General features: G+C 33.7%; 1 protein-coding gene and 1 non-coding gene across 2 annotated transcripts in view; both read left to right on the forward strand.

Moving 5' to 3' along the window:
* The window catches only part of LOC110573097 (disintegrin and metalloproteinase domain-containing protein 2-like), a 150,499-nt gene that overhangs the window by 99,088 nt on the left and 27,147 nt on the right, over nucleotides 1-24,264 (forward strand). The window contains exon 15 of the mRNA XM_021681526.1: nucleotides 16,743-16,848. Within this exon, the coding sequence (XP_021537201.1) occupies nucleotides 16,743-16,848 (106 nt within the window). The remainder of the gene's footprint in view (nucleotides 1-16,742; nucleotides 16,849-24,264) is intronic.
* On the forward strand, nucleotides 2,389-2,495 carry LOC123324166. Its single transcript, XR_006539657.1, has one exon. It is a non-coding gene; the product is annotated as a U6 spliceosomal RNA (small nuclear RNA).

Below are 24,264 nucleotides of genomic sequence, written 5' to 3' on the forward strand. Positions count from 1 at the left end.
TATCTATCTATCTATCTATCTATCTATCTATCTATCTATCTATCTATTTATCTATCTATCATCTATCTATCATCATCATCTATCATCTATCTATCTAATCTATCATCTATCATCTATTTATCATCTATCTATCATCTATCTATCTATCTATCTATCTATCTATCTATCTATCTATCTATCATCTCTCTTTCTATCATCTATCATCTATCTTTACCTATCTTTTATCTATATCATCTCTATCTTTTCATCTACATCATCTACCTATCTATATCTATACGTATATAGAGATAAATAGAGAAAGGGAAAGAAAGAGAAAGGAAAAGAAAATCTTGATTTTAAAGGTATACTGGTTAAAATGTAAAAATAAGCATATTGGTTAGATCATTGGAAAGGTAGAACTTCTGTTTAAGCTGGCAGGTAGAATTGCAAATTTCACCCAATGTTAAATAGGTAGATGCCCCCCCCAAAAAAAAGTATATGAAAGCACACATTTGAACTCCTATAATTTGCTTTCCAAATTTATTTCTGTAAGAATTGGTTGTGAATGATGTCCAAAAAAAGGGAGACTAAACCAGGAGTTAGAAGAATTAAGCAAGAAGAAATAATCATCATAGAAATTAGTAAAATTCATTTTTGACTAAGATACATATCTCTTAAAATATACATATTTTAAAATATAAAGAATAGTATGAAATGGAGTTATTAATATGTCAAAAATGTTAATCCCTAGATGAATAAAAATAGAAAAAAATAGTTTCGCCAAGAAAAAAAAACAAACCTGAAACAAAACTCAATCATTCCAATAAAATGTAGCACAAAGCAAAATTAAAAATTGGCATAAGTCAAGTATTCATTTTATAATTTAAGACAGCTACAAAAATAATAATAAAATAATGTGAAACTACAAGCTCATAAAGGAGAAAAACAAAAACAATAACAATACTTGATTAATTCCAAAGAAGACAAGAACAAAGTTTAAAAGACATAGACTAGGACAATAAATTCTAAGACAGCTTATTTACATTTAAATATTTAGTAATTACATTAAATATAAAACCTGTATTAAATATTAAGTTTAGGGAAAGGATGCAGCAAGTAGTGAGAAAATAACTGGAAAAATTAAGATACATTTTATTGATGATATTTTAAAAGGTACTAGACTATAATGAAACCAAAAACAGCTAACTGTTTAAATTATGACAGGAGAGAAAGTTTGCATATTTTAGGGGACCACTGTTAGCCAATTTTTTTCCTAGAGACATTTGGAGATTTTGAAGTTGAAGATCAGGCTTGGATTAGGCAGAGATCTTCTATTAGAAAAAAAGAAAAAAAGAAAAATCTAGCAGTTGAAATTTAAGGGGACTGTCAAAACCATAGAAAATTTTTTCCATGAGGCATTTTTGGAGCTCTGAAGCTGCTCAGCAATTTGGTCAATTAGGTTAAAAACATTAAAAAGGCATTATGAATTTCCCTGTAGTCACAAGATAATCAAAGACCAAATGGTAGAAGAAGCTTGCCACCAGAAAACCTTAATCTTCTAAAAGATTTCACTACATTTTGAAGTGCCTATGTTAGGAGGCTAGGAAGCTGTTCTGAGATTCTCTAAATAGCAAAAATTTATCTCAGGCAGACTTACAGTGAAAACAAATATTGACAAGGCTATCAATCAGTAGCTTACAAGGGTCACACCCAAGATAATGAGGCAGATGTGGAATAAGACTGTACATCAGCCCTGGCCCATTTCATTGCCTGATTAGATTTCAGTGATCACTACCTCACTCAATCTGCCTAACTCAGGAAAGAGTCATTAAAAAGATAAAATAGAGAATGGAAAGTAGCAATATTTAAAGAGATAAGAACCAATACTTTTCAAAATGAAAGTTAATCCCACAAATTCAAGATGCTCTAAGAATCTTAAGAAGAATGTCTTTTTTTTCTAAAGATTTTGTTTATTTGTCAGAGAGAGAGGGAGGGAAAGACAGAGAGCAAGCACAAGCGGGGGGGGGGGGAAGCAGGCCCCTCGCATAGCAAGGAGCGCGATGGGGAGCTCGATCCCAGTACCCCAGGATCATGACCTGAGCGGAAGGCAGCCGCTTAACTGAGCCACTCAGGCGTTCCAAGAAGAATGTCTTTAAAGAAAAAACACATAAAGACATCCTAGCAAAACTACTACAAAAAAATGAAAAGATGAAAACAAAACATCTAGAGTGGGAGAAAAAGGTATGATAACTTTTAAAAAACAAGTGTGAGTCAGATTTCTTGTCAACAATTATAGAAGCCAGATGACAAAATGAAGACACTTCTTAAGGGCTAAAAGAAAGTAACTGCCCACCCAGAATTCTGTAATGAGCAAAAATACCCTTTAAATCTTTTCAATAAATATGCTTGGTGCTCGCTTTGGCAGCACATATACTAAAATTGGAACGATACAGAGAAGATTAGCATGACCCCGGAACAAGGATGACTTACAAATAAATGTGCTTGAACAAGTGTACATTCACAGGCAAAAGAATGAAGTTGAACCCCTACCTCACACCAAACACAAGAATTAACTTAAAATGTATTATAGACCTAAATGTAAGAGCTAAAACTGTAAAACTTTTAGAGGAAAACATAGGCATAAATCTTAAGTGACCTTGGATTAGGCAATGTTTTCTTAGATAAGATACCCAAAGCACAGGTCATAAAAGAAAAAGGAATCGTCTGGACTTCAAAAATTTAAAGAACTTTTGTTCTTCAAAGAAAATCACCAAGAAAGTAAAAAGATCGCTCAAGGAATGGAGAATATATTTGTAAACCCATATTTTTAATAATGGACATATACAGAATACATAAGAAACATTCAACTCAACAATAAAAAGACAATGTAGTTTAACAAAAAGGAAAAAAATGAGTAGACATTTCTGAAAAAAAAAAGACATAGAAATGGCAAATCACATGAAAGATGCTCAACATCATTAGTCATTAAGGGAATGCAAATTAAGACCACAACATGGTACTTGTTCACATTCACTAGGATAGCCATAATTAAAAAACAATAGCAATTTTTGTGAGGATATGGCAAGATCTGAACTCATGCATTGCTAGACATAAAATGGTACAGCTGCTTTAGAAAGCAATTTGGAGGTTCCTCAAAATGTTGAACATAGCTTTAACCCTTGGTGTATATACCTAAGAGAACTGAAAACATGTCCCCACAAAACCTTAAATACAAATGTTCATCATACCATTATTCATAATAGCCCAAAATGTAGAAACAACCCAAATGTCCATCAACTGATGCATGAGTGAACAAAATGCAGAATATTATTTAGTTAATAAAAATGAAATGATGATTTTTGCTAAATGTGAATAAATTTTGAAAACCTATGCTAAGCTAAGAAAGCCAGTCACAAAAGACCACAGATTCTGATTCCATTCATATTTAGCTTACAAAATAGGCAAATATATAAAGACATAAAGTAAATTAATAGTTGCCTGAGGCTAGGGGAGGGAGGGAGAGGATGTATGTGATTGTATGTGTTTTGTTTGACATATATGCAGTTTAATATTATAACATATTGATGATCACCTTTACTGCCCCAACTTAATACTCTTCAATGCACTGCAATGCAGTATCTGCTAAAAATTAAGTGTTTGTTTGGCTGGTTGGTTGGTTGTTTTTAAACCTAAAAGTGTGAATGTGTCTCATGCTCTCAGTCATTTTTCTCTACCTGGCCAATCTTAATGCTATTTTAATTTCTCTCCCTTTATAATTATTTTAATATCTCAAAGATAAGTCATCTTAGGCTTTTGTATCTTCTTCATACATCTTGACATGGCTCTCTTCCATATAAACTTAAGAACCAAATTAAAAAATTAACTCATACATTAATTTTAGTTGAATTGATATCCATGTTATTCTGTGGATGACCTAATGAGTGTGAAGTGGTATCTTGTGGTTTTGATTTGCATTTACCTGAAGACTAGTGATGAACATCTTTTCATGTGCTTATTGACCATTGTATTTCTTGTTTGGAGAGATATCTATTTACATCCTTCAGCTATTTCTTTTAATGGGGTTGTCTTTTTTATTATTGAGTTGTAATAGTTCTTTATATAATCTGTATTCAGTTTATTGTTAAATTCATGTTTTGCAAATCTTTTATTTCATTGTGTAGATTATGTCATCACTTTCCTGATAGCCACCTTTGAAATGCAAAGTTTTAATTCTGATGAGGTTCAAATTATCTATTTTTGTATGTGTCTGCTTGTGATTTTGGTGTTATAAACAAGAAAGCATTGCTTAATCCAAGGTCCTGATTTACTCCCCCCCCCACTTTTTTTCTGGGAGTTTTATATGTTTTCCTCTTAAATTTGGGTTTAAAATCCATTTTGAGTTAATTTTGTATATGGTGTGAAAAACGGTTCCAAATTAATTCTTTAGCATGTGGATACCCAATTGCCCCAGCATCACTGTTGAAAAGATGATTATTCCCCGATTAATTGACTTGGCATCTCTGCTGAAAAAATCACTTGATTGCAAAAGTAAAGGCTTATTTCTGGACCATCAGTTCTACTCCATTGATCTACACATGTATATGCTTCTGTCAGTAGCATACTGTCTTGATTACGATAGCTTTGTAGTTTAGAAATCAGGGATGTGAGGAATCCAACTTTTTTTTTTCTTTTAAGATTATTTTGGCTATCTTAGGTCTCTTGCATTTCTTGAATTTCAGAATCAACTTGTCAATTTCTGCGAAAAAGTCAGCTGTGGAATTTTATAGTAATTTTGTGTTGAATTTGTACATCAATTTGAGGTGTAATGTTACCTCAACTATATTGTTTCCAATCCATAAACATGAGATGTCTTTCCAATATTTGTATCTTATTTAGTTAATTTTAATTAAATGTTTTATAGTTTTGTAACTATCAGTATACAAGCTCTATACTTCTTTTGTTAAATATATTTCTTGATATTCTTTTTGATGCTATTATAAATAGGATTTTTTTCAAATTTCATTGTTCATTACTAGTGTATAGACATCAATTGATTTTGAGTATTGAACCTTTATCCTGCAACCCTGCTAAAATTCTTTATTAGTTCTAGTAAATATTTTTAGTGGATTCCCAGAATTTCTGTATATCAGAAAATGTCATAGGAAATGGATATATTTTAATTTCTTAACTTATAATCTAAATGCCTTTTGTTTTTTCTTCTTGGCTATTTTTCCTGATTAGTACTTCCAGTACAATATTGAGTGTAAGTACTCAGAGCATATATTCTGACTTGTTCACTATCTTAAGGGTTGAGCATTGAGTTTTTCATTATTAAAGATGATGTTAGCTATGGTTTTTCATAATCCTCTTTATTAGGTTAAGGAAATTCCAATTCTGTTACCCACTTTTTAAGTTTTTTTTTAATCAAGAGTTAAATGCTAGGTTTTCCTGTCCTCTTCTGTGTTTATTGGAATGATCATATTTTTTGTCTTTCAGTTTATTGATACAGTACCATTGTACATTAATTTCCAGCCTTGCATTTTTGGAAAAAATACCACTTGGTCATGGCGTATTATTATTATTTTTTTATATTGATGGATTGTTGGTGTATACTTGAAATTTTTTTTATTGTGAAAAAATATACATGACATAAAATCATTTTTACCATTTTTAAGTGTACAATTCAGTGTCATTAAGTGTATTCATGTTACTTTACAAACATCACCATCATCCATCCCCAGAAATTTTTTCAATTTTCCAAACTGAAACTCCATATCCATTAAAGTTAACTTCACTGTTGATTTTCATGTACAAATGTTTTTAAAATTTTGATCTATATTTTCTTTTGTGCCTGTGATTTTTGGCATCATATCCAAGAAATAATTGCCAAATCCAATGTCAAAAAACTTTTCCCCTATATTTTCTTCTAAGAGTTTTATAGTTTTTACCATAGTGCATAGATTAGTTGAATCACTATGCTGTATACCTGAAACTAATGTAACACTGTGTGTCAACTATACACAAATAAAAAAAGATTTTAAAGTTTTTATTTACATTCCAGTTAGTTAACATACAGAGTAATATTAGTTTCAGGTGTACAATTTAGTGATTCAACATTTACATGCAACACCCAGTGCTCATCTAAACAAGTGCACTCCTTAATCTCCATCATTTTTTAAAAAGAGTTTTATAATTGTAGCTGTTACATTTATGTATCTAATCTATTCTGTGTTAATTTTAGGATATCATGTAAGTAAGCATTTAGCTTCATTCTTTTGCATGTGTATATCCAGTTTTCTTAACACCAATTGTTGAAAAGTCTTTCCAACTGAATGGTATGGGTACCCTTATCAAAAATTATTAGGGGGCGCCTGGGTGGCTCAGTCGTTAAGCGTCTGCCTTCAGCTCAGGTCATGATCCCAGGGTCCTGGGATCGAGCCCCGCATCGGGCTCCCTGCTCGGCAGGAAGCCTGCTTCTCCCTCTCCCACTCCGCCTGCTTGTGTTCCCTCTCTCGCTGTGTCTCTCTCTGTCAAACAAATAAAATCTTTAAAAAAGAAAAAAAATTATTAGACATAGATGGGAGGATTTACTTCTGGGGTCTCTATTTTATTCTATTGGTGTATGTATCTGTCTTTATGCTAGCATGCCAATATACATTGTTTTGAATACTGTAGCTATTGTGGTAAGTTTTGAAATCAGGAAGTATGAGACCTCCAAGTTTGTTCTCCATTTTCAAGGTTAGTTTTTCTATTTGAGGCCCCTGAGATTCCATACAGATTTTAGGATGGATTTTTCTATTTCTGTAGAGACATATTGGTATTTTGATAAGGTTTGCTTTGGAGCTGTAGATCACTTTGGGTGATATTGCCATCTTAATAGTTTGTCTTCCAAGCCATAAACATGGGATAACTTTCCATTTTTTGGTGTGTTTTCTTTAATTTTCTTTGGCAACATTTTGTGGGTTTCATTTTAAAATTTTATTACTCTGGTTAATTTTACTTATAAGTATTTTTTCTTTTTGATACACTGATAAATAAAATTGTTTACTTAATTTCTTTTTGGAACTTTCCATTGCTAATGTATAAAAATACAATTGATTTTCATGTGTTAATTTTGTATCCTGAAATTTTCCTGAATTTATTAGTTGTATGTGTGTGTATGTGTATGCGTGTAAAATCCTCAGGGTTTTCTATATATATGAAATCATGGAAACTGTGAACAGAGATAATTTTACTTTTTCTGTTCCAATTTAGGTGCCTATTATTTCTTTTACTTGCCTCTTGCTCTAGACTAGGACTTCTACTACATTAAATAAGTGACAAAATCTTACATCCTTGTGTTACTCCTTGTCATTAGAGGAAAAGGTTTCAATTTTTCACCATTGAGTATTACATTGTGTTTTTTATAGGTGGTCTTTATTATATTGAAGTACTTTCCTTCTACTTCTAGTTAGTTCAGTGTTTTTATCATTAAAATGTATTGAAATTTTCATATGCTTTTTTCTGCATCAATTGATATGATCATGTGTTTTCCCCCCCTTTATTCTGCTATTTTGGTGTTTAACATTGACTTTTTTTGTATATTGAATCATCCTTGTATTGCAGGAATAAATCTCACTTGAGAAGTATAATGCTTTTATTTTATTTTTTATTTTTAAAAATTTTTAAAAAAGGTTTTATTTATTTATTTGAGAGAGAGAGAGAGAGAGCACAAGCAGGGGGAGTTGGCAGAGGAAGAGGGAAAAGCAGGATCCCTGACATGGGGCTTGATCCCAGGACCCTGGTATCATGACCTGAGCCGAAGGCAGGCACTTAACCAACTGAGCCACCCAAGACCCTGAAGTATAATGCTTCTAATATGCTTTAGAATTCAGTTCACTAGCATTTTGTTGAGGTTTTTATTTTATTTTATTTATTTATTTAATTAATTAATTAATTAATTTATTTATTCATGAAAGTCAGAGAGAGAGAGGCAGAGGGAGAGAAGCAGGCTCCCCGCCTAGCAGGGAGCCCGATGTGGGACTCAATCCCAGGACCCTGGGATCATGACTTGAGCCGAAGGCAGACACTTAACCATCTGAGCCACCCAGGCGCCCCTTGTTGAGGTTTTTAAAATCACTATCCATAATGGGCATTAATCTAGATTTTTTAAAAAGTTTTTATTTAAATTTCATTAGTTAACACAGTGTAATATATTAGTTTCAGGTGTACAATATGGTGACTCAACATTTCCATGCAACAACCAGTGCTCATCACAGCAAGTGTGCTCCTTAATCCCCATCACTTATTTAACCCGTCCACCTACCCACCTTCCCTCTGGTAGTCATCAGTTTGTTTTCTATAGTTAAGAGTCTTCTTCTTTATTTTCTTTTCCTTCCCCATCCCCCATGTTCATTTGTTTTGTTTCTTAAATTCTATAGATTTTTTGAAATTTTTATGTCTATATTTGTGAGAGATATTGTTCTAATCTTTTTTATCTTTTAGAAATGGCTTGAGTTGTTTAATAAGTCGCACTGAATGATGCAAAAGCATTCCTTACTCATATTTTTGGGAACTCTGTAACATATTGTATTAATTGTCTGAAAATTTTGCAGAATTTACCAATGAAGTCATCAGCACTCAGCCTTTTCATTGGAGGAAATTTCCTGATTAATAATTCAAATTCATCAGCTTTGTTGATCTTTTCAAAGAACAAGATTTTGGTTTCATTAATTTTCTCTATCACTTGTCTATTTTTTATTTTATTGTTTTCTGCTATAATCCCTATTATTTCTTTCCTTCTGTTTGTTTTATGTTTAGAATTATTTTTTTAGTATCTTAAGATGGAAACCTAGGTTGTCATTTTGAAATATTCTTTCCTATTTTAAACATTTACCGATATCAGTTTCTAAATACTGCTTTCAATGTTTCTCAAAAATTTTTCTATGTCATGTTTTTATTCTTATTCATTTTAAAGTATTTTCTCATTTCCCCTGAGATTTTTTTCCTTGGTTCTTTAGTTATTTAGGAGTGTGTTTTTTAATTCTCATGTTTTTTTTTTTTTCTGAAGTCTTGCATATTTTATTGGAGAAAAAAATAGAACTTGAAACCTTCAGAAATGAACTCCTTCATATTTCCATCACCAAATAATTACCTCCTCCCTTGAAGCTACCAGGGGCCTTTCTCCTTCCATGATACCCCACTTTTCTTCTTTTTTTTAATTTAATTTTTAATTGTTATGTTAATCACCATACATTACATCAGTAGTTTTTGATGTAGTCTTCCATGATTCATTGTTTGTGTATAACACCAAGTGCTCCATGCAATACATGCCCTCTTTAATACCCATCACTGCCAGGCTAACCCATCCTCCCAGCCCCCTCCCCTCTAGACCCCTCAGTTTGTTTTTCAGAGTCCATCGTCTCTCATGGTTTGTCTCCCCCTCCGATTTCCCCCCTTCATTCTTCCCCACCTGCTATCTTCTTCTTCTTTTTTTTTTTAACAGATATTGTATTATTTGTTTCAGAAGTACAGATCTGTGATTCAACAGTCTTGCACTTTTCATGGCGCTCACCATAACACATACCCTCCCAATGTCTATCACTCAGCCATCCCATCCCTCCCACCCCCCACCACTCCAGCAACCATCAGTTTGTTTCCTGAGATTAAGAATTCCTCATATCAGTGAGCTCATATGATACATATCTTTCTCTGATTGACTTATTTCGCTCAGCATAACACCCTCCAGTTCCATCCATGTCGTTGCAAATGGGAAGATCTCATTCCTTTTGATGGCTGCATAATATTCCATTGTATATATATACCACCTCTTCTTTATCCATTCATCTGTTGATGGACATCTTGGCTCTTTCCACAGTTTGGCTATTGTGGACATTGCTGCTATAAACACCGGGGTGCACCTACCCCTTCGGATCCATACATTTGTATCTTTGGGGTAAATAACCAGTAGTGCAATTGCTGGGTCCTATGGTAGCTCTATTGTCAACATTTTGAGGAACCTCCATACTGTTTTCCAGAGTGGCTGCACCAGCTTGCATTCCCACAAACAGTGTAGGAGGGTTCCCCTTTCTCTGCATCCCCGCCAGCACCTGTCGTTTCCTGATTTGTTAATTTTAGCCATTCTGACTGGAGTGAGGTGATATCTCATTGAGGTTTTGATTTGGATTTCCCTAATGCCAAGCGATGTTGAGCACTTTTTCATGTGTCTATTCATTTGGATGTCTTCTTTGGGAAAATGTCTGTTCATGTCTTCTGCCCATTTCTTGATTGGAACATTTGTTCTTTGGGTGTTGAGTTTGATAAGTTCTTTATAGATTTTGGATACTAGCCCTTTATCTGATACGTCATTTGCAAATATCTTCTCCCATTCTGTTGGTTGTCTTCTGGTTTTATTGACTGTTTCTTTTGCTGTAAAAAGATTTTTATCTTGGTGAAGTCCCAATAGCATGGGGTTTTTCTATTTCTTTGTGTCTTCCTCAATTTCTTTCATGAGTATTTTATAGTTTTCTGAGTACAGATTCTTTGCCTCTTTGGTTAGATTTATTCCTAGGTATCTTATGGTTTTGGGTGCAGTTGTACATGGGATTGACTCCTTAACTTCTCTTTCTTCTGTCTTGTTGTTGGTGTATAGGAATGCCACTGATTTCTGTGCATTAATTTTCTATCCTGCCACTTGACTGAATTCCTGTATGAGTTCTCTCAGTTTTGGGGTGGAGTCTTTTGTGTTTTCCACATCAAGCATCATATCATCTGCAAAGAGTGAGAATTTGACTTCTTCTTTGCTGATTTGGATGCCTTTGATTTCTTTTTGTTGTCTGATTGCTGTGGCTAGGACTTCTAATACTATGTTGAAAGGCAGTGGTGATAGTGGACATCCCTGCCATGTTCCTGACCTTAGGGGGAAAGCTCTCAGTTTTTCCCCATTGAGAATGATATTCTCTGTGGGTTTTTCATAGATGGCTTTTATGATATTGAGGTATGTACCCTCTATCCCTATATTCTGAAGAGTTTTGCTCAAGAAAGGATGCTGTACTTTTTCAAATGTGCTTTCTGCATCTATTGAGAGGATCATATGATTCTTGTTCTTTCTTTTGTTAATGTATTGTATCACATTGATTTGTAGATGTTGAACCAAACTTGCAGCCCAGAGATAAATCCCACTTGGTCGTGGTGAATAATCCTTTTAATTTACTGTTGGATCCTATTGGCTAGTATTTTGGTGAGAATTTTTGCATCCATGTTCATCAGGGATATTGGTCTGTAATTCTCCTTTTTGATGGGGTCTTTGGTTTGGGGATCAAGGTAATGGTGGCCTCATAAAATGAGTTTGGAAGTATTCCTTCCATTTCTATTTTTTGGAACAGTTTCAGAAGAATAGGTATTAATTCTTTTTTAAATATTTGGTAGAATTCCTCTGGGAAGCCATCTGGCCCTGGGCTTTTGTTTGTTCGGAGATTTTTGATGACTGCTTCCATTTCCTTAGTGGTTATAGGTCTGTTCAGGTTTTCTATTTCTCCCTGGTTCAGTTTTGGTAGTTGATACACCTCTAGGAATGCATCCATTTCTTCCAGATTATCTAATTTGCTGGCATAGAGTTGCTCATAATATGTTCTTATAATTGTTTGTATTTCTTTATGTTGGTTGTGATCTCTCCTCTTTCATTCATGGTTTTGTTGATTTGGGTCCGTTCTCTTTTCTTTTTGATAAGTCTGGCCAGGGATTTATCAATCTTGTTAATTCTTTCAAAGAACCAGCTCCTAGTTTCGTTGATCTGTTCTCCTGTTCTTTTGGTTTCTATTTCATTGATTTCTGCTCTGATCTTTATTATTTCTCTTCTCCTGCTGGGTTTAGGCTTTCTTTGCTGTTCTCTCTCCAGCTCCTTTAGGTGTAGGGTTCAGTTGTGTATTTGAGACCTTTCTTGTTTCTTGAGAAAGGCTTGTATTGCTATATATTTTCCTCTTAGGACTGCCTTTGCTGCATCCCAAAGATTTTGAATAGTTGTGTTTTCATTTTCATTGGTTTCCATGAATTTTTTAAATTCTTCTTTAATTTCCTGATTGACCCATTCATTCTTTAGTAGGATGCTCTTTAGCCTCCATGTATTTGAGTTCTTTCCGACTTTCCTCTTGTGATTGAGTTCTAGTTTCAAAGCATTGTGGTCTGAAAATAGGCAGGGAATGATCTCAATCTTTTGGTACCAGTTGAGACCTGATTTGTGACCTAGGATGTGATCGATTCTGGAGAATGTTCCATGGGCACTAGAGAAGAATGTATATTCCGTTGCTTTGGGTTGGAATGTTCTGAATATATCTATGAAGTCCATTTGGTCCAGTGTGTCATTTAAAGTCTTTATTTCCTTGTTGATCTTTTGCTTAGACGATCTGTCCATGTCAGTGAGGGGGGTGCTAAAGTCCCCCACTATTATTGTATTGTTGTTGATGTGTTTCTTTGCTTTTGTTATTAACTGGCTTATATAATTGGCTGCTCCCATGTTAGGGGCATAGATATTTACAATTGTTCGATCTTCTTGTTGCATAGACCCTTTAAGTAGGATATGATGTCCTTCCTCATCTCTTATTACAGTCTTTGGTTTAAAATCTAATTTGTCTGATGTTAAGGATTGCCACCCCAGCTTTCTTTTGGTGTCCATTAGCATGGGAAATGGTTTTCCACCCCCTCACTTTCAATCTGGGGCTGTCTTTGGGTCGAAAATGAGTATCTTGCAGACAGCATATCGATGGGTCTTGTTTTTTTATCCAATCTGATAGCCTGTGTCTTTTGATTGGGGCATTTAGCCTATTTACATTCAGGGTAACTATTGAAAGATATGAATTTAGTGCCATTGTATTGCCTGTAAGGTGACTGTTACGGTATATTATCTGTGTTGCTTTCTGGTCTATGTTGCTTTTAGGGTCTCTCTTTGCTTAGAGGACCCCTTTCAAGATTTCTTGTAGGGCTGATTTCGTGTTTGCAAATTCCTTTAGTTTTTGTTTGTCCTAGAAGCTTTTTATCTCTCCTTGCATTTTCAATGACAGCCTAGCTGGATATAGTATTCTTGGCTGTGTATTTTTCTCATGTAGTGCTCTGAAGATATCATGCCAGTCCTTTCTGGCCTGCCAGGTCTCTGTGGATAGCTCTGCTGCCAATCTAATGTTTCTACCATTGTAGGTTACATATCTCTTCTCCCGAGCCTTTTTCACGATATTCTCTGTCTCTGAGACTCGTAAGTTTTACTGTGAGATGTGGGGGTGTTGACCTATTTTTATTGATTTTGAGAAGGGTACTCTGTGTGTCCTGGATTTTGATGCCTGTTTCCTTCCCCAAATTAGGGAAATTCTCTGCTATAATTTGCTCCAATATACCACTGCCCCTCTCTCTCTTTTTCCTTCTTCTGAGATCCCAATTATTCTAATGTTGTTTTGTCTTATGGTATCACTTATCTCTCAAATTCTGCCATCGTGATCCGGTAGTTGTTTATCTCTCTTTTTCTCAGCTTCTTTATTTTCCATAATTTGTTCTTCTATATCACTCATTATCTCTTCTGCATCATTTTCCTAGCAGTTAGTGCCCCCATTTTTTATTGCACCTCATTAATAGCCTTTTTAATTTCGACTCGGTTAGATTTTAGTTCTTTTATTTCTCCAGAAAGTGTTTCTCTAATAACTTCTATGCTTTTTTCAAGCCTAGCTAGTATCTTTAAAATCATGATTCTGAACTCTAGGTCCGAAATCGTACTAATGTCCATATTGAGTAGGTCTCTGGCAGTCGGTACTACTTCGTGTTCTTTTTGTTGAGGTGATTTTCCATCTTGTCATTTTGTCCAGAGGAGAATAGATGAATGAGAGAATAAAATGCTAGCAGGGTAACAACATCCCCAGAAATAAACTCTAAACAATTCAGAAAAGACCTTCCAGAAAGGGGTCACTTTTCTGTTCAGAGAGTTTTTGCTATTCTTTTCTTCGATCTCCTGTTGAGTTTGTAGGTGTTCAGAATGGTTTGATCCCTATCCAGCTGAATTCCTGGGACCAAATGAAATCCAGGTCTCCTACTCCTCTGCCATCTTGCCCCACCGCCTAATTCTCATGTTTGTACATTCACTAATATACTTTTATTATTGGTTTTTAATTGAATTCCATGCTATTCAGAGAACATAATTCATATGATTTCAATCCTTTTCAATTTCTTTAGACTGTCTTAACCTCACATATGCATGGAGAAGAATATGTATCTTGCTATTGTTGGATAGAGTGTTCTACAGATATCTGTTAGGTCTAGTTCTTTTGTAGTGTTCTAATTTTGTATTTCCTTACTGATTTATTTGTTCTGTCCATTATTGAAAGTAGACAAAAATAATACCTGATTTTTGTCAGGTATTATTTTTTCTATTTCTTCTGCCCATTGTTATTTCATAGATTTTGGTGATTTCTTCTTAGGGAACACATTTATAACTAATATTTTCTTCACAGATTGACTCTCTTATCATTGTAAAAATTCTTTGGTTGTCTTTAGTAATAATTTTTTTTCTTATACTGCATTTTTGTGATGTTGGTACAGGTACTCCAGTTTTCTTTGTGTTAGTGCTCTGGGTTTTGTATTCCCTCATGATTGTGGATCACTATGCCTGGGGTGTCATTTGTGCCTCAGCCTCTCCTACCAAATTCTAAGAGGGTTTTTTCTCCTTTGCCTAGTGTGTAAGAGTTGCTTAATTAGTTTTTAGTTTTTTTGAGATGAAAGTTTTACATATGGAACTGAAGATTTGGTGTGTCCGTGGAGGAGGTAAGTTCAGAATCTTCCTACATTGCCATCTTGAATTAGAACTTCTATCCCCATTAGCATTTTAAAGATGTTACCCTGTTGTCATATGGTTTCCATATTTTCTAAAGAAAATCTGTCCAATTGTGTCTCTTTTCTCTTCGAGCCTTCAGGATTTTCCGTTGTTTTTTTTTTTTTTTTTTTACCAGTCTTCATATCATATGTTTGGATGTATTTGTGTATGTGTGTGTGCTTAATTTTTCTTAATGTTCTGTGAGTTTCTTGGAACTTGGTGTAAATACTATATTATTATACAGATTTTCATAAAATTTCAATTTACATTTAATTATCTCTCCATAAAATTACTTCAACATATTTATTTTTGATACTTTTCTTTCTTGCATATTTATATCCTTTATAATTAATTTTCATATATATGTGTAGTTGTTCTCTTTCTCAACTATTTTAATATAGGTAGATATCTTTATCTTATATTTTTTCTTGAGTGATAAAAACATTTCTAGTTAAATTTTTTTCATTTTCTTCAATCTTTGCTTTTTTGAATCCCTGCTTTCAGTCTAAAATGCTTTTTGTATAGATACTATTATTATCCATCTTTTTTTTTGTTAAGTGTATGAAATGACAGACTAACCACTTTAATTAAGTCAGAAACTGATATGTATTAAGCTTTGGTTAGAGTTTAAAAAGTTCAGTCTATCTAGTTCACTGTTGTTTCCATGGCGTAACTTTTCAGGGTTTTCAACTGAGAGTTGTTATTTTACTGAGACTCCTTCCCTTGGCAGATATGTAACCACAACACAGAAACTGCAGAAAAATCTACACTGCTTTATGGACGTCATCTCCTTATATCTTATTTTATTTTGTTATTTAAAATTTTTTTATTTAAAATCAATTCACATATAGTGTATTACCAGTTTCAGAAGTAGAGTTTAGTGATTCAACAGTTGTATATAACACCCAGTGCTCATTACATCCGTGCCCTCCTTAATGCCCATCACCCAGTTACCCTATCCCTCCACAGACCTCCCCTCCAGGAACCTTCAGTTTGTTTCCTATCATTAAGAATCCCTTATGGTTTAATCTCCTGCTCTTCACATGTTTAGAAGCAATAAAAAGCTTTGAGGGGAGAATAAACAATATGTTGAGGCCCCTTGGATCTTTAATTTTATTACTATAGTTATAAAGATCTTTCAACTTTGGCCTACTTTTATGTCCACCATCAAAGGCCTGCTTCACTAGCTAAGTATATAATTTTGACTTCTCACCCGTAACCAGGTTTGCAAATGACCTCTGGGATAAAATAAACTGCTTATTTTCAGTTCACTAGAGCCTATAGGAGTTTCAGCTGAGATCCTGATGTGTCCATTGTGGATCCTCTTAGGTGTGCCATTTTTCTTCAGCACCACAAAGCAGTGGCTAAATCTTCCTATCAAAGGTTTTTGGGTTAATCTTTCAACTATAGTAGAACTAATGGAGGTTATAATAAATAAACTGCTCTTTAAGTAGGTTAGCTCTTATGAGAATTGAACACATCATGTGCATGGATAAGATAGTGAATGTAAAAATTATGACTCCCCAGGATCTTTTGGTTTGAGGAAAATATGGTGAAAAAATAAGATAGTTTCATAATTTGACTTGACTTCATTTCACTTGAAATAAAGAGACATTTATGCAAAATAGGTTCTTGACCAATAAGTTAAATTTTAGTTTCTTATACACTTATAGATATCTAGACTTACTAAAAATTAACAAAATGAACTGCACACCATGGTTAAATTTAAGGTATCTTTTTGGATAGTAGACAGGTGTCAATTTTTAAATATTTCATTGAAATGATTTTGTAAGATCTTAAATCTAGGTTTGTTTTCAATTTATGTTATGATCATATTTTCTACAATGTATTTTAGACCATTTCAGAATTTCAGATATATTCATAAATTATTTTAAATTCACATAAGCTCAATATGACTAACCATACATTTTTTCTTCAGGTGCAGAATTTGGTCCTGAAGAGTGTTATTCTCACCTTAATTCTAAGGCTGATCAATCTGGGAACTGTGGTTCAGGTTCTTCAGGATACATACAGTGTAAAACTAAGTATGCTTTAAGAAATCTATGTGAGAAACTCTATTTGTTGCTTTAAATTAAAAAATACCACCAGATAATTAAGCTTATGAGTAATCAGAATATTACTTGATTATGGAGTAAGACCATAAATTATAAATGTCTTTAATAGAATATTTTTACTGCTCTTTCTCAGATATTCACTTATCCTTTGTACCTTCCCACAGAGTGTTTAATTTATATAAGTACATTAAAAACAGTTAGACAGACTGATCATTCTTATTTTTCATTCTGTCATTTTAATTTTACAAAGAATGAGCATTCTTATAGTGATGAAATGACAATGCATGAATTTTTACTATCCATTAAGTAAAGCACTGTGTTTAAGAACATGTGCTCTATAGCCATACATCTTTGTTTCAAATCCTAATCCCACTGCTTACCTACTTGTGTGATATGTGCTTCATTTTCTAATATGTAGAATATGAATATTAATTCCACTAACACCATTGGGTGATGCCAATGTGGAATTTAGATACTCTATTGAGAGTATTTAGAGTGGGACTGACACATAGTATGCACTATATGAGAGTTAATTATTAAATATTATAATTAATATAAATATTAGAACTAGAATGTTACTAGTTATTAGAATGTTATTATAATATTTTATTTTGATATGATTTCAAAATTGGTTTGATAGTAAAAGTAAAAATTCTGTAAAACACTTCTAGCTTGCATGAATAGTACAGATTCCCCATATACCTTTATGCAGGTTTACCAATTGTTTACATTTTGCCCATTTGCTTTATCTTTCTGTTTTTTTCCAACTTTCCTGTCCTGTCTTCAAAATGATTTTCCTAAACCATTTGAAAGAATATTGAAAACTACCCTTCTTTACTCCTAAATAAATCATGTGTCTTTTCTGAGAATAAAGATATTTTCTTACATAACTATATTGTAGCTATGAAACATGGTTAGTATTAAAACTTACTTTAATTGTCTCAGTGAAGTATTTAGAGTTATTTTGCCTTTTTCAGGAACAAACCCAGTCATATATTTGCATTTAGTTATAATGTATTTTTAAGCTTTAATCTAGAAAATTTTCTTTGTTTTAATTTTTTTCCTTTTTCATAGGTCTTTTTTTTAATGCTATGGAGTAATTGTTTTAAAAATTTCCCTCAATTTGGTTTTGATGGATATTTTTCATAATTAGATTCATATTAAGCATTTTGGCATGATTACCGCTGAAGTGATGTATACCTTAGTGGAATTTTAAAGGGTACATGGCATTTTTTCTCAATCTTGGATATTTTAGGTTAAATTATATTGAGACCATGGACATACTCTTTTCCTCTTCAAACTTTGACCCACTAGGTTTTAAAATCCATTGATGATTTTTTTTTAAAGATTTTATTTATTTATTTGAGACAGAGAGAATGAGAGAGAGCACATGAGAGGGGGGAGGGTCAGAGGGAGAAGCAGACTCCCCGCCGTGCAGGGAGCCGGATGCGGGACTCGATCCAGGGACTCCAGGATCATGACCTGAGCGGAAGGCAGTCGCTTAACCAACTGAGCCACCCAGGCGCCCTCCATTGATGATTTTTAACTCCATTATTGACTCTGCCTATAAGCTAGAAATGTACTGTAGGAAGTATTCCCTTCATTATATTTGTTTGTTTACATGTTTATATATATCAGTTCAGACTCAGCAATTGTTATTTTGTTCAATAGTATAGAATACACTACTGTTATTATTTATTCTGATTCTTTTTCAAATTGTCTCAGTTTTGGCTACTGAGAGTCTCTTTTATTTGGCCACAGTGTTTTTTTCAAAAGTGTATATGACTCTGTAAGAACTTCCAAATTTTTCTAGCACAAACTGTTCTAGGCTCCTGTTATACTTTTCCTACCCTTACTCTGGATTCAGCTATTTATCCAAGTAGCCCATATACCTCTTAGTAGAGAATAATATTTAAAAAATAAATATCTAGGCACCAGGTGTGCTTATTTCCACTGTCTTTAATTACCTCTAAGCCCTCTTAGTCAATAGAGCTAGAACATACATGTACTATATGCACATATATGTATCACACAATTACTTATATGTTCATGTATATTTCTGTATTTAAAACATGAACTTAAAGTGATAATTTTATTTTGATTAAACACCACAAAGTGCATTTCAGTGCATTTATAAGTTGCCTTTTCATATGTTCCAGCTCAAAATACATATAAGTTGTTTCAAAATTTCTAAAATTGTGTTCACAAATTTCATATACTGACTAAAGAAAAACTTCTAGTTATCATGACTGTATTTTCCTTTAAATCATTGATAATTTTTATATTAGCTGCTATACAGTGCTTCTCTGCTAATTGCAATATTTAGGTCATTTTGACATTGGTATCTACTGATTTATTTGCTCCTTGACTATGTCACATTTTATTCTTATGACATGTTTAGCAATTATTTTGACTCTATGTTGGATACAATGAACAATACATAATGGAAACTTTGCATTCATTTATGCCTTCTGAAAGCTATAGAGTTTTGTTATGGAAGGGATTTAACATAGTTAGACTCATACTATAAACAATACCTCTCTGTGAGCAGCAGGTGAAATATTATTTATTTCTTTATGCCTCTTAAGATGCTTCTGATGAACTCCCTGGAGTCTTCACTGCACATGCTCAGTTCAGTAGTCAGCCAGGATTTAGGATGAATTTTATGCACACTTTAATGTTGAGTAACTTTTAATTTCCAGTCACCTAATCGACATGAGGCCCATTTTTAGTTCTGCACTCTGATTATTCAAGCTAAGATATTGAATGTTCTGTACTGAATTAAAAAAATCCCAATCCACAATATCTCATGATTTAGTTCCCATTCTTAAGGCTCTATTGTCATATAATTCTTCCCTTTCTGGTTATATTCCATTGCCTTCTCTGTGTGTGTGTGTTTCAGATTAGAATTCTACCCTTACTGGAATCCACTTCGACCCACTCTTTGTAGAAATGATTTTAGATCAGGTTCTGTGTCAATGCCTTCCAGCCAAAAATCACAGGAACACACTCATAGTTGAACAAGTTGGGTTTATTACATGTACCAATCAGTGGAATTATACTCTATGGGAAACTGCGCAACATCTTGGTTCCAGAGTTTTAGAAACTTTTTATAGGATTTGGGTTTGCATTAAGTGGTTTTCAACAGGATTTTAGGAAGTGGATCTTTCTTCTGAATTGGATATTTTCAGAAAGTGAAGGTAATTCTATGATTGGGCACCTCAATAAATCTTATATATGAAGAAGGAAGACTGGAAAGAAGTTAAAGTCATAATTGATAATGAGCAACAGTCACTCATATTAGCTGGATGAGAGGGATGTTTGATAATTTTGTTGTTTGGACAATGTTTATGTCTTGTCTCTTGGGACAATGTTTATGACATAGTTTATGGAGCAGGTTTGTCTTTTTCTTGCTCCATCATGGTCACAGAGTAACTTGGCTTAAAGTTGATATTCCTAAATTGCTTATATTCAACAGTTAAGCATGATGATCTAGCTATAAGTGCAAGTCTGTTTATATCCACTCTAATGCCTTGCAATTAATACTTTCTCCTGAATGTCAAGAGCTGCTTTTCTCTTTTTCATTTTCCTTTTTTGCCCAAAAGCAGAAAAAGTCAGACCATAGAAAATTGCCCTAAGATATCTCTATTTTCATCATTGCTGAGATTTTGCTGATTAGGAAGTTATTTTTGAGAACATGGTATATAGTTGGGCTGGTGTTTGTCTCCCCTGACACTTTTGGTGTATGTAGGACAATTTGTTGAATCCTCTGATGTATCAGTGGGTGTGTGGTAGAATTTGAAACTTTCAAAACGATTCATAAGCTAAATAAAAATTTTATGACATAACATATATTATCAATAGATGCTCACATTATCCATCAGACATAATTTTCAAGATACCCATTTTGTTAAAATACTGCATATACCTTAAATAATGTAAATAGTGATAACTCTACAGTATATAATTCATTTACTTTTGTTAATCTAACTTTAGCTCTTGAAATCTTAATTTTTAAAGTTTTTATTTAAACTCTAGTTAATATACAGTATATTAGTTTTAGGTATACAATTTAGTGATTCAACACTTATATGCAACAACTGGTGCTCATCACAAGAAGTGCACTCCTTAATCCCCATCACCTATTGAACCCATCTCCCTCCACTCCCCTCCCCTGTGGTAACCATCATTTGTTCTCTATAGTTAAGTTCTTGGTTTTCCTCTCTCTCATTTTTTTCTGCTATGCTCGTTTGCTTTGTTTCTTAATTTGCATATATGAGTGAAATCATATGGTAATTGTCTTTCACTGATTGACTTATTTCACTTAGCCTAATACTCTAGCTTGATCCACATCATTGCAGATGGCAAGATTTCATTCTTTTTTATGGCTGAGTAATATTCTTTTTTTTTTTAAAGATTTTATTTATTTATTTGAGAGGGAGAATGAGATAGAGCATGAGAGGGGGGAGGGTCAGAGGGAGAAGCAGACTCCCCGCTGAGCAGGGAGCCCGATGCGGGACTTGATCCCGGGACTCCAGGATCATGACCTGAGCCGAAGGCAGTCGCTTAACCAACTGAGCCACCCAGGCGCCCTAATATTCTTTTACATATATAAGCAAGGGGAACAAAAGTAAAATATATACACATATAATATGTTAGCCATCTGTATGTATTCTTTGGAAAAGTGTCTATTCATGTCTTCTGCCTATTTTTTAACCAGATTATTTGTTTTTTGAGTGTTGAATTGTATTAGTCTTTATGTGTTTTGGATACTAACCCTTTATTGGATATGTCATTTGCAAACATCTTCTCCCATTATGAAGGTTGCCTTTAAGTTTTGTTGATGGTTTCCTTTGCTGTGCAGAAGATTTTATTTTGCTGAAGTCCCCATATATTTTTTTTTTTTTGCTTTTGTTCCCCTTGCCTCAGCAGACATATGTAGTTAGAAGTTGCTTGCCCAGTGTCAAAGAGGTTACTGCCTATTTTCTTCTCTAGGATTTTGATATTCCTGTCTCACATTTAGGTTTTTCATCCATTTTGAATTTGCTTTTGTGTATTATTGTGTAAGAAAGTGGTCCAGTTTCATTCTTCTGCATGTTGCTGTCCAGTTTTCCCAACACCATTCCTTAAAGAGACTGTCTTTTTCCCATTGGACATTCCTTCCTGCTTTGTTGAAGAATAATTGACCATATAATTGTGGGTTCATTTCTGGGTTTTCTATTCTGTTCTGTTGATTTATGTATGTATTTTTGTGCCTGTACCATACTGTTTGGATTACTACAGCTTCATAATATAACTTGAAGTCCAGAATTGTGATGCCTCCAGCTTTTGCTTTTCTCTTTTAAGTTTGCTTAGGCTATTCGGGGTCTTTTGTGATTCCATACAAATTTTAGAATTGTTTGTTGTAGTTCTGTGAAAAATGCTGGTGGTATTTTGTTAGGGATTGCTTTGAATGTGTAGATTGCTTTGGGTAATATAGACATTTTAACAATATTTGTTCTTCCAACCCATAAGCATGGAATGTTTTTCCGTTTCTTTGTGTCATCTTCAATTTCTTTCATCAGTGTTCTAGTTTTCAGAGTACAGGTCTTTTACCTTTTTGGTTAGGTTTATTCTTATGTATCTAATTATTTAAAGTGCAATTGTAAATGGGATTGAATCTTTATTTTCTCTTTCTGCTGCTTCATTATTTTTGTATAGAAATGTGACTTTCTGTACATTGATTTTGTATCCTGTGATTTTACTGAATTTGAGTATTAGTACATCAGTTTTTTGGAGTCTCAGGTCTTTTCTATACAGTATCATGTCATCTGCAAATAGTGAAAGTTTTATTTCTTCCTTGCTGATTTAGTTGGCTTTTCTTTGTTTCTCTTTTTCTGACTCTCTTTCTTCCTTTATTTTTCTTCTCTTCTCTTTTCTTTTCTTCTCTTTCCTCCTCCTTCTCCTCCTCCTTCTTCTTCTTTTTTTTTTTTGGCTGATTGCTATGGCTAGACTTCCAGTACTACGTTAAATAACAGTGTTGAGAGTGGGCATCCCTGTCTTGTTCCTGACTGTAGAAAAGAAAAGCTCTAAGTTTTTCCCCCATTGAGAATGATATTAGCTGTAGGTTTTTCATAAATGGCCTTGATTATGTTGAGCTATGTTCCCTCTAATCCTACTTCGTTGAGGGTTTTTATCATGAATGGATGTTGTAGTTTGTTGAGTGCTTCTTTTCTGCATCTATTGAAATGATCATATGGTTCTTTTCCTTTCTTTTACTAATGTGGTGTTTTACACTGATTGATTTCTCACTTTCTGTAAATATTTGTGTAGAATTATTTTTTATTTATTCATTTCATAGAATTTATCACTAGAGCCATGTGGCTTTGGGCTTTTCTTTGTAATTGGGGAGCACATTTAGATTCTAGGCAGATTTAAAGTTTTCACTGTGTTACTTCCCATCAGTCCTTCTCAGGTCCCTCTAGCATGTGCATGTAACCTCCTTGTCAGCTGGGGATGTGATATAAGGAGAGTTTATCACTACCCTTTATGGAGCTATTATTTCCAGGATCATGCCTTTAATTTCTGTCTGATCTATCACTAACCCCAATTGGGATCTCAACCTTGGGCTCACAGTACTTCTGGTTTTACATTCTTTTCCTACCTTATTTGTTACTTTTATTTGAAGTGATGATGGGTGAGATTTTTTGTCCTCTTCACCAAATCTAGAACCACTCCTCTGACATTTAATTTAAAGGTTTTCATGGCCAGCCCTGTCCTGGTAAAATAACAGTATCAACTGATCTGGGACAGGGCATAGGAGCAGACTCAGCAAAAAAAAAAAACACACCTCCCACTATTCTTACTTGATTTTATGGCAGCTTTTCATAAATGATTCTCACTTTTTTGTTTGTTTTGATCAGTTTTTATAGCCCTGAAATGGTTGTTTTGACAAATTTGACCAGTTTTATATTTGTTTTGGGGGTAGATGATTTAAATATATCTTCTCTCTCTCATATAGATTTATCAGCACAATGTTCTTGGTTCTGTCTAACTTAACACAAAATCTAGCACTGATACATCATGATAAATACTGTCACTTAACTAGGAATAAAAAGGGACTTCCTCAATCTGATAAAGTTATATACATTTTGTACTTCTGTAAGCTTCCATCTATGATAAGTTCCTTTCAGTGTGAAGAACTTGGTTTATATTTTCTTTAGTTCAAGACTGCTCGTGACAAATTTTCTTAAATATTGTTGGAAAATGCCATTTTTAATTTTGAAAGATAGTTTCTCTGCATACAGAGTGGGAAGACAATTTGTTTCTTTTTTGAGTCTGTCATTCAATAATCTTCGGGTCATTGTATTTCTTAGAAAGTCAATCATAAATTTCATTATTGCTCTT

This window comes from Neomonachus schauinslandi, chromosome 2 (assembly GCF_002201575.2).
Source record: "Neomonachus schauinslandi chromosome 2, ASM220157v2, whole genome shotgun sequence".
In the NCBI taxonomy this organism is placed as follows: Eukaryota; Metazoa; Chordata; class Mammalia; order Carnivora; family Phocidae; genus Neomonachus; species Neomonachus schauinslandi.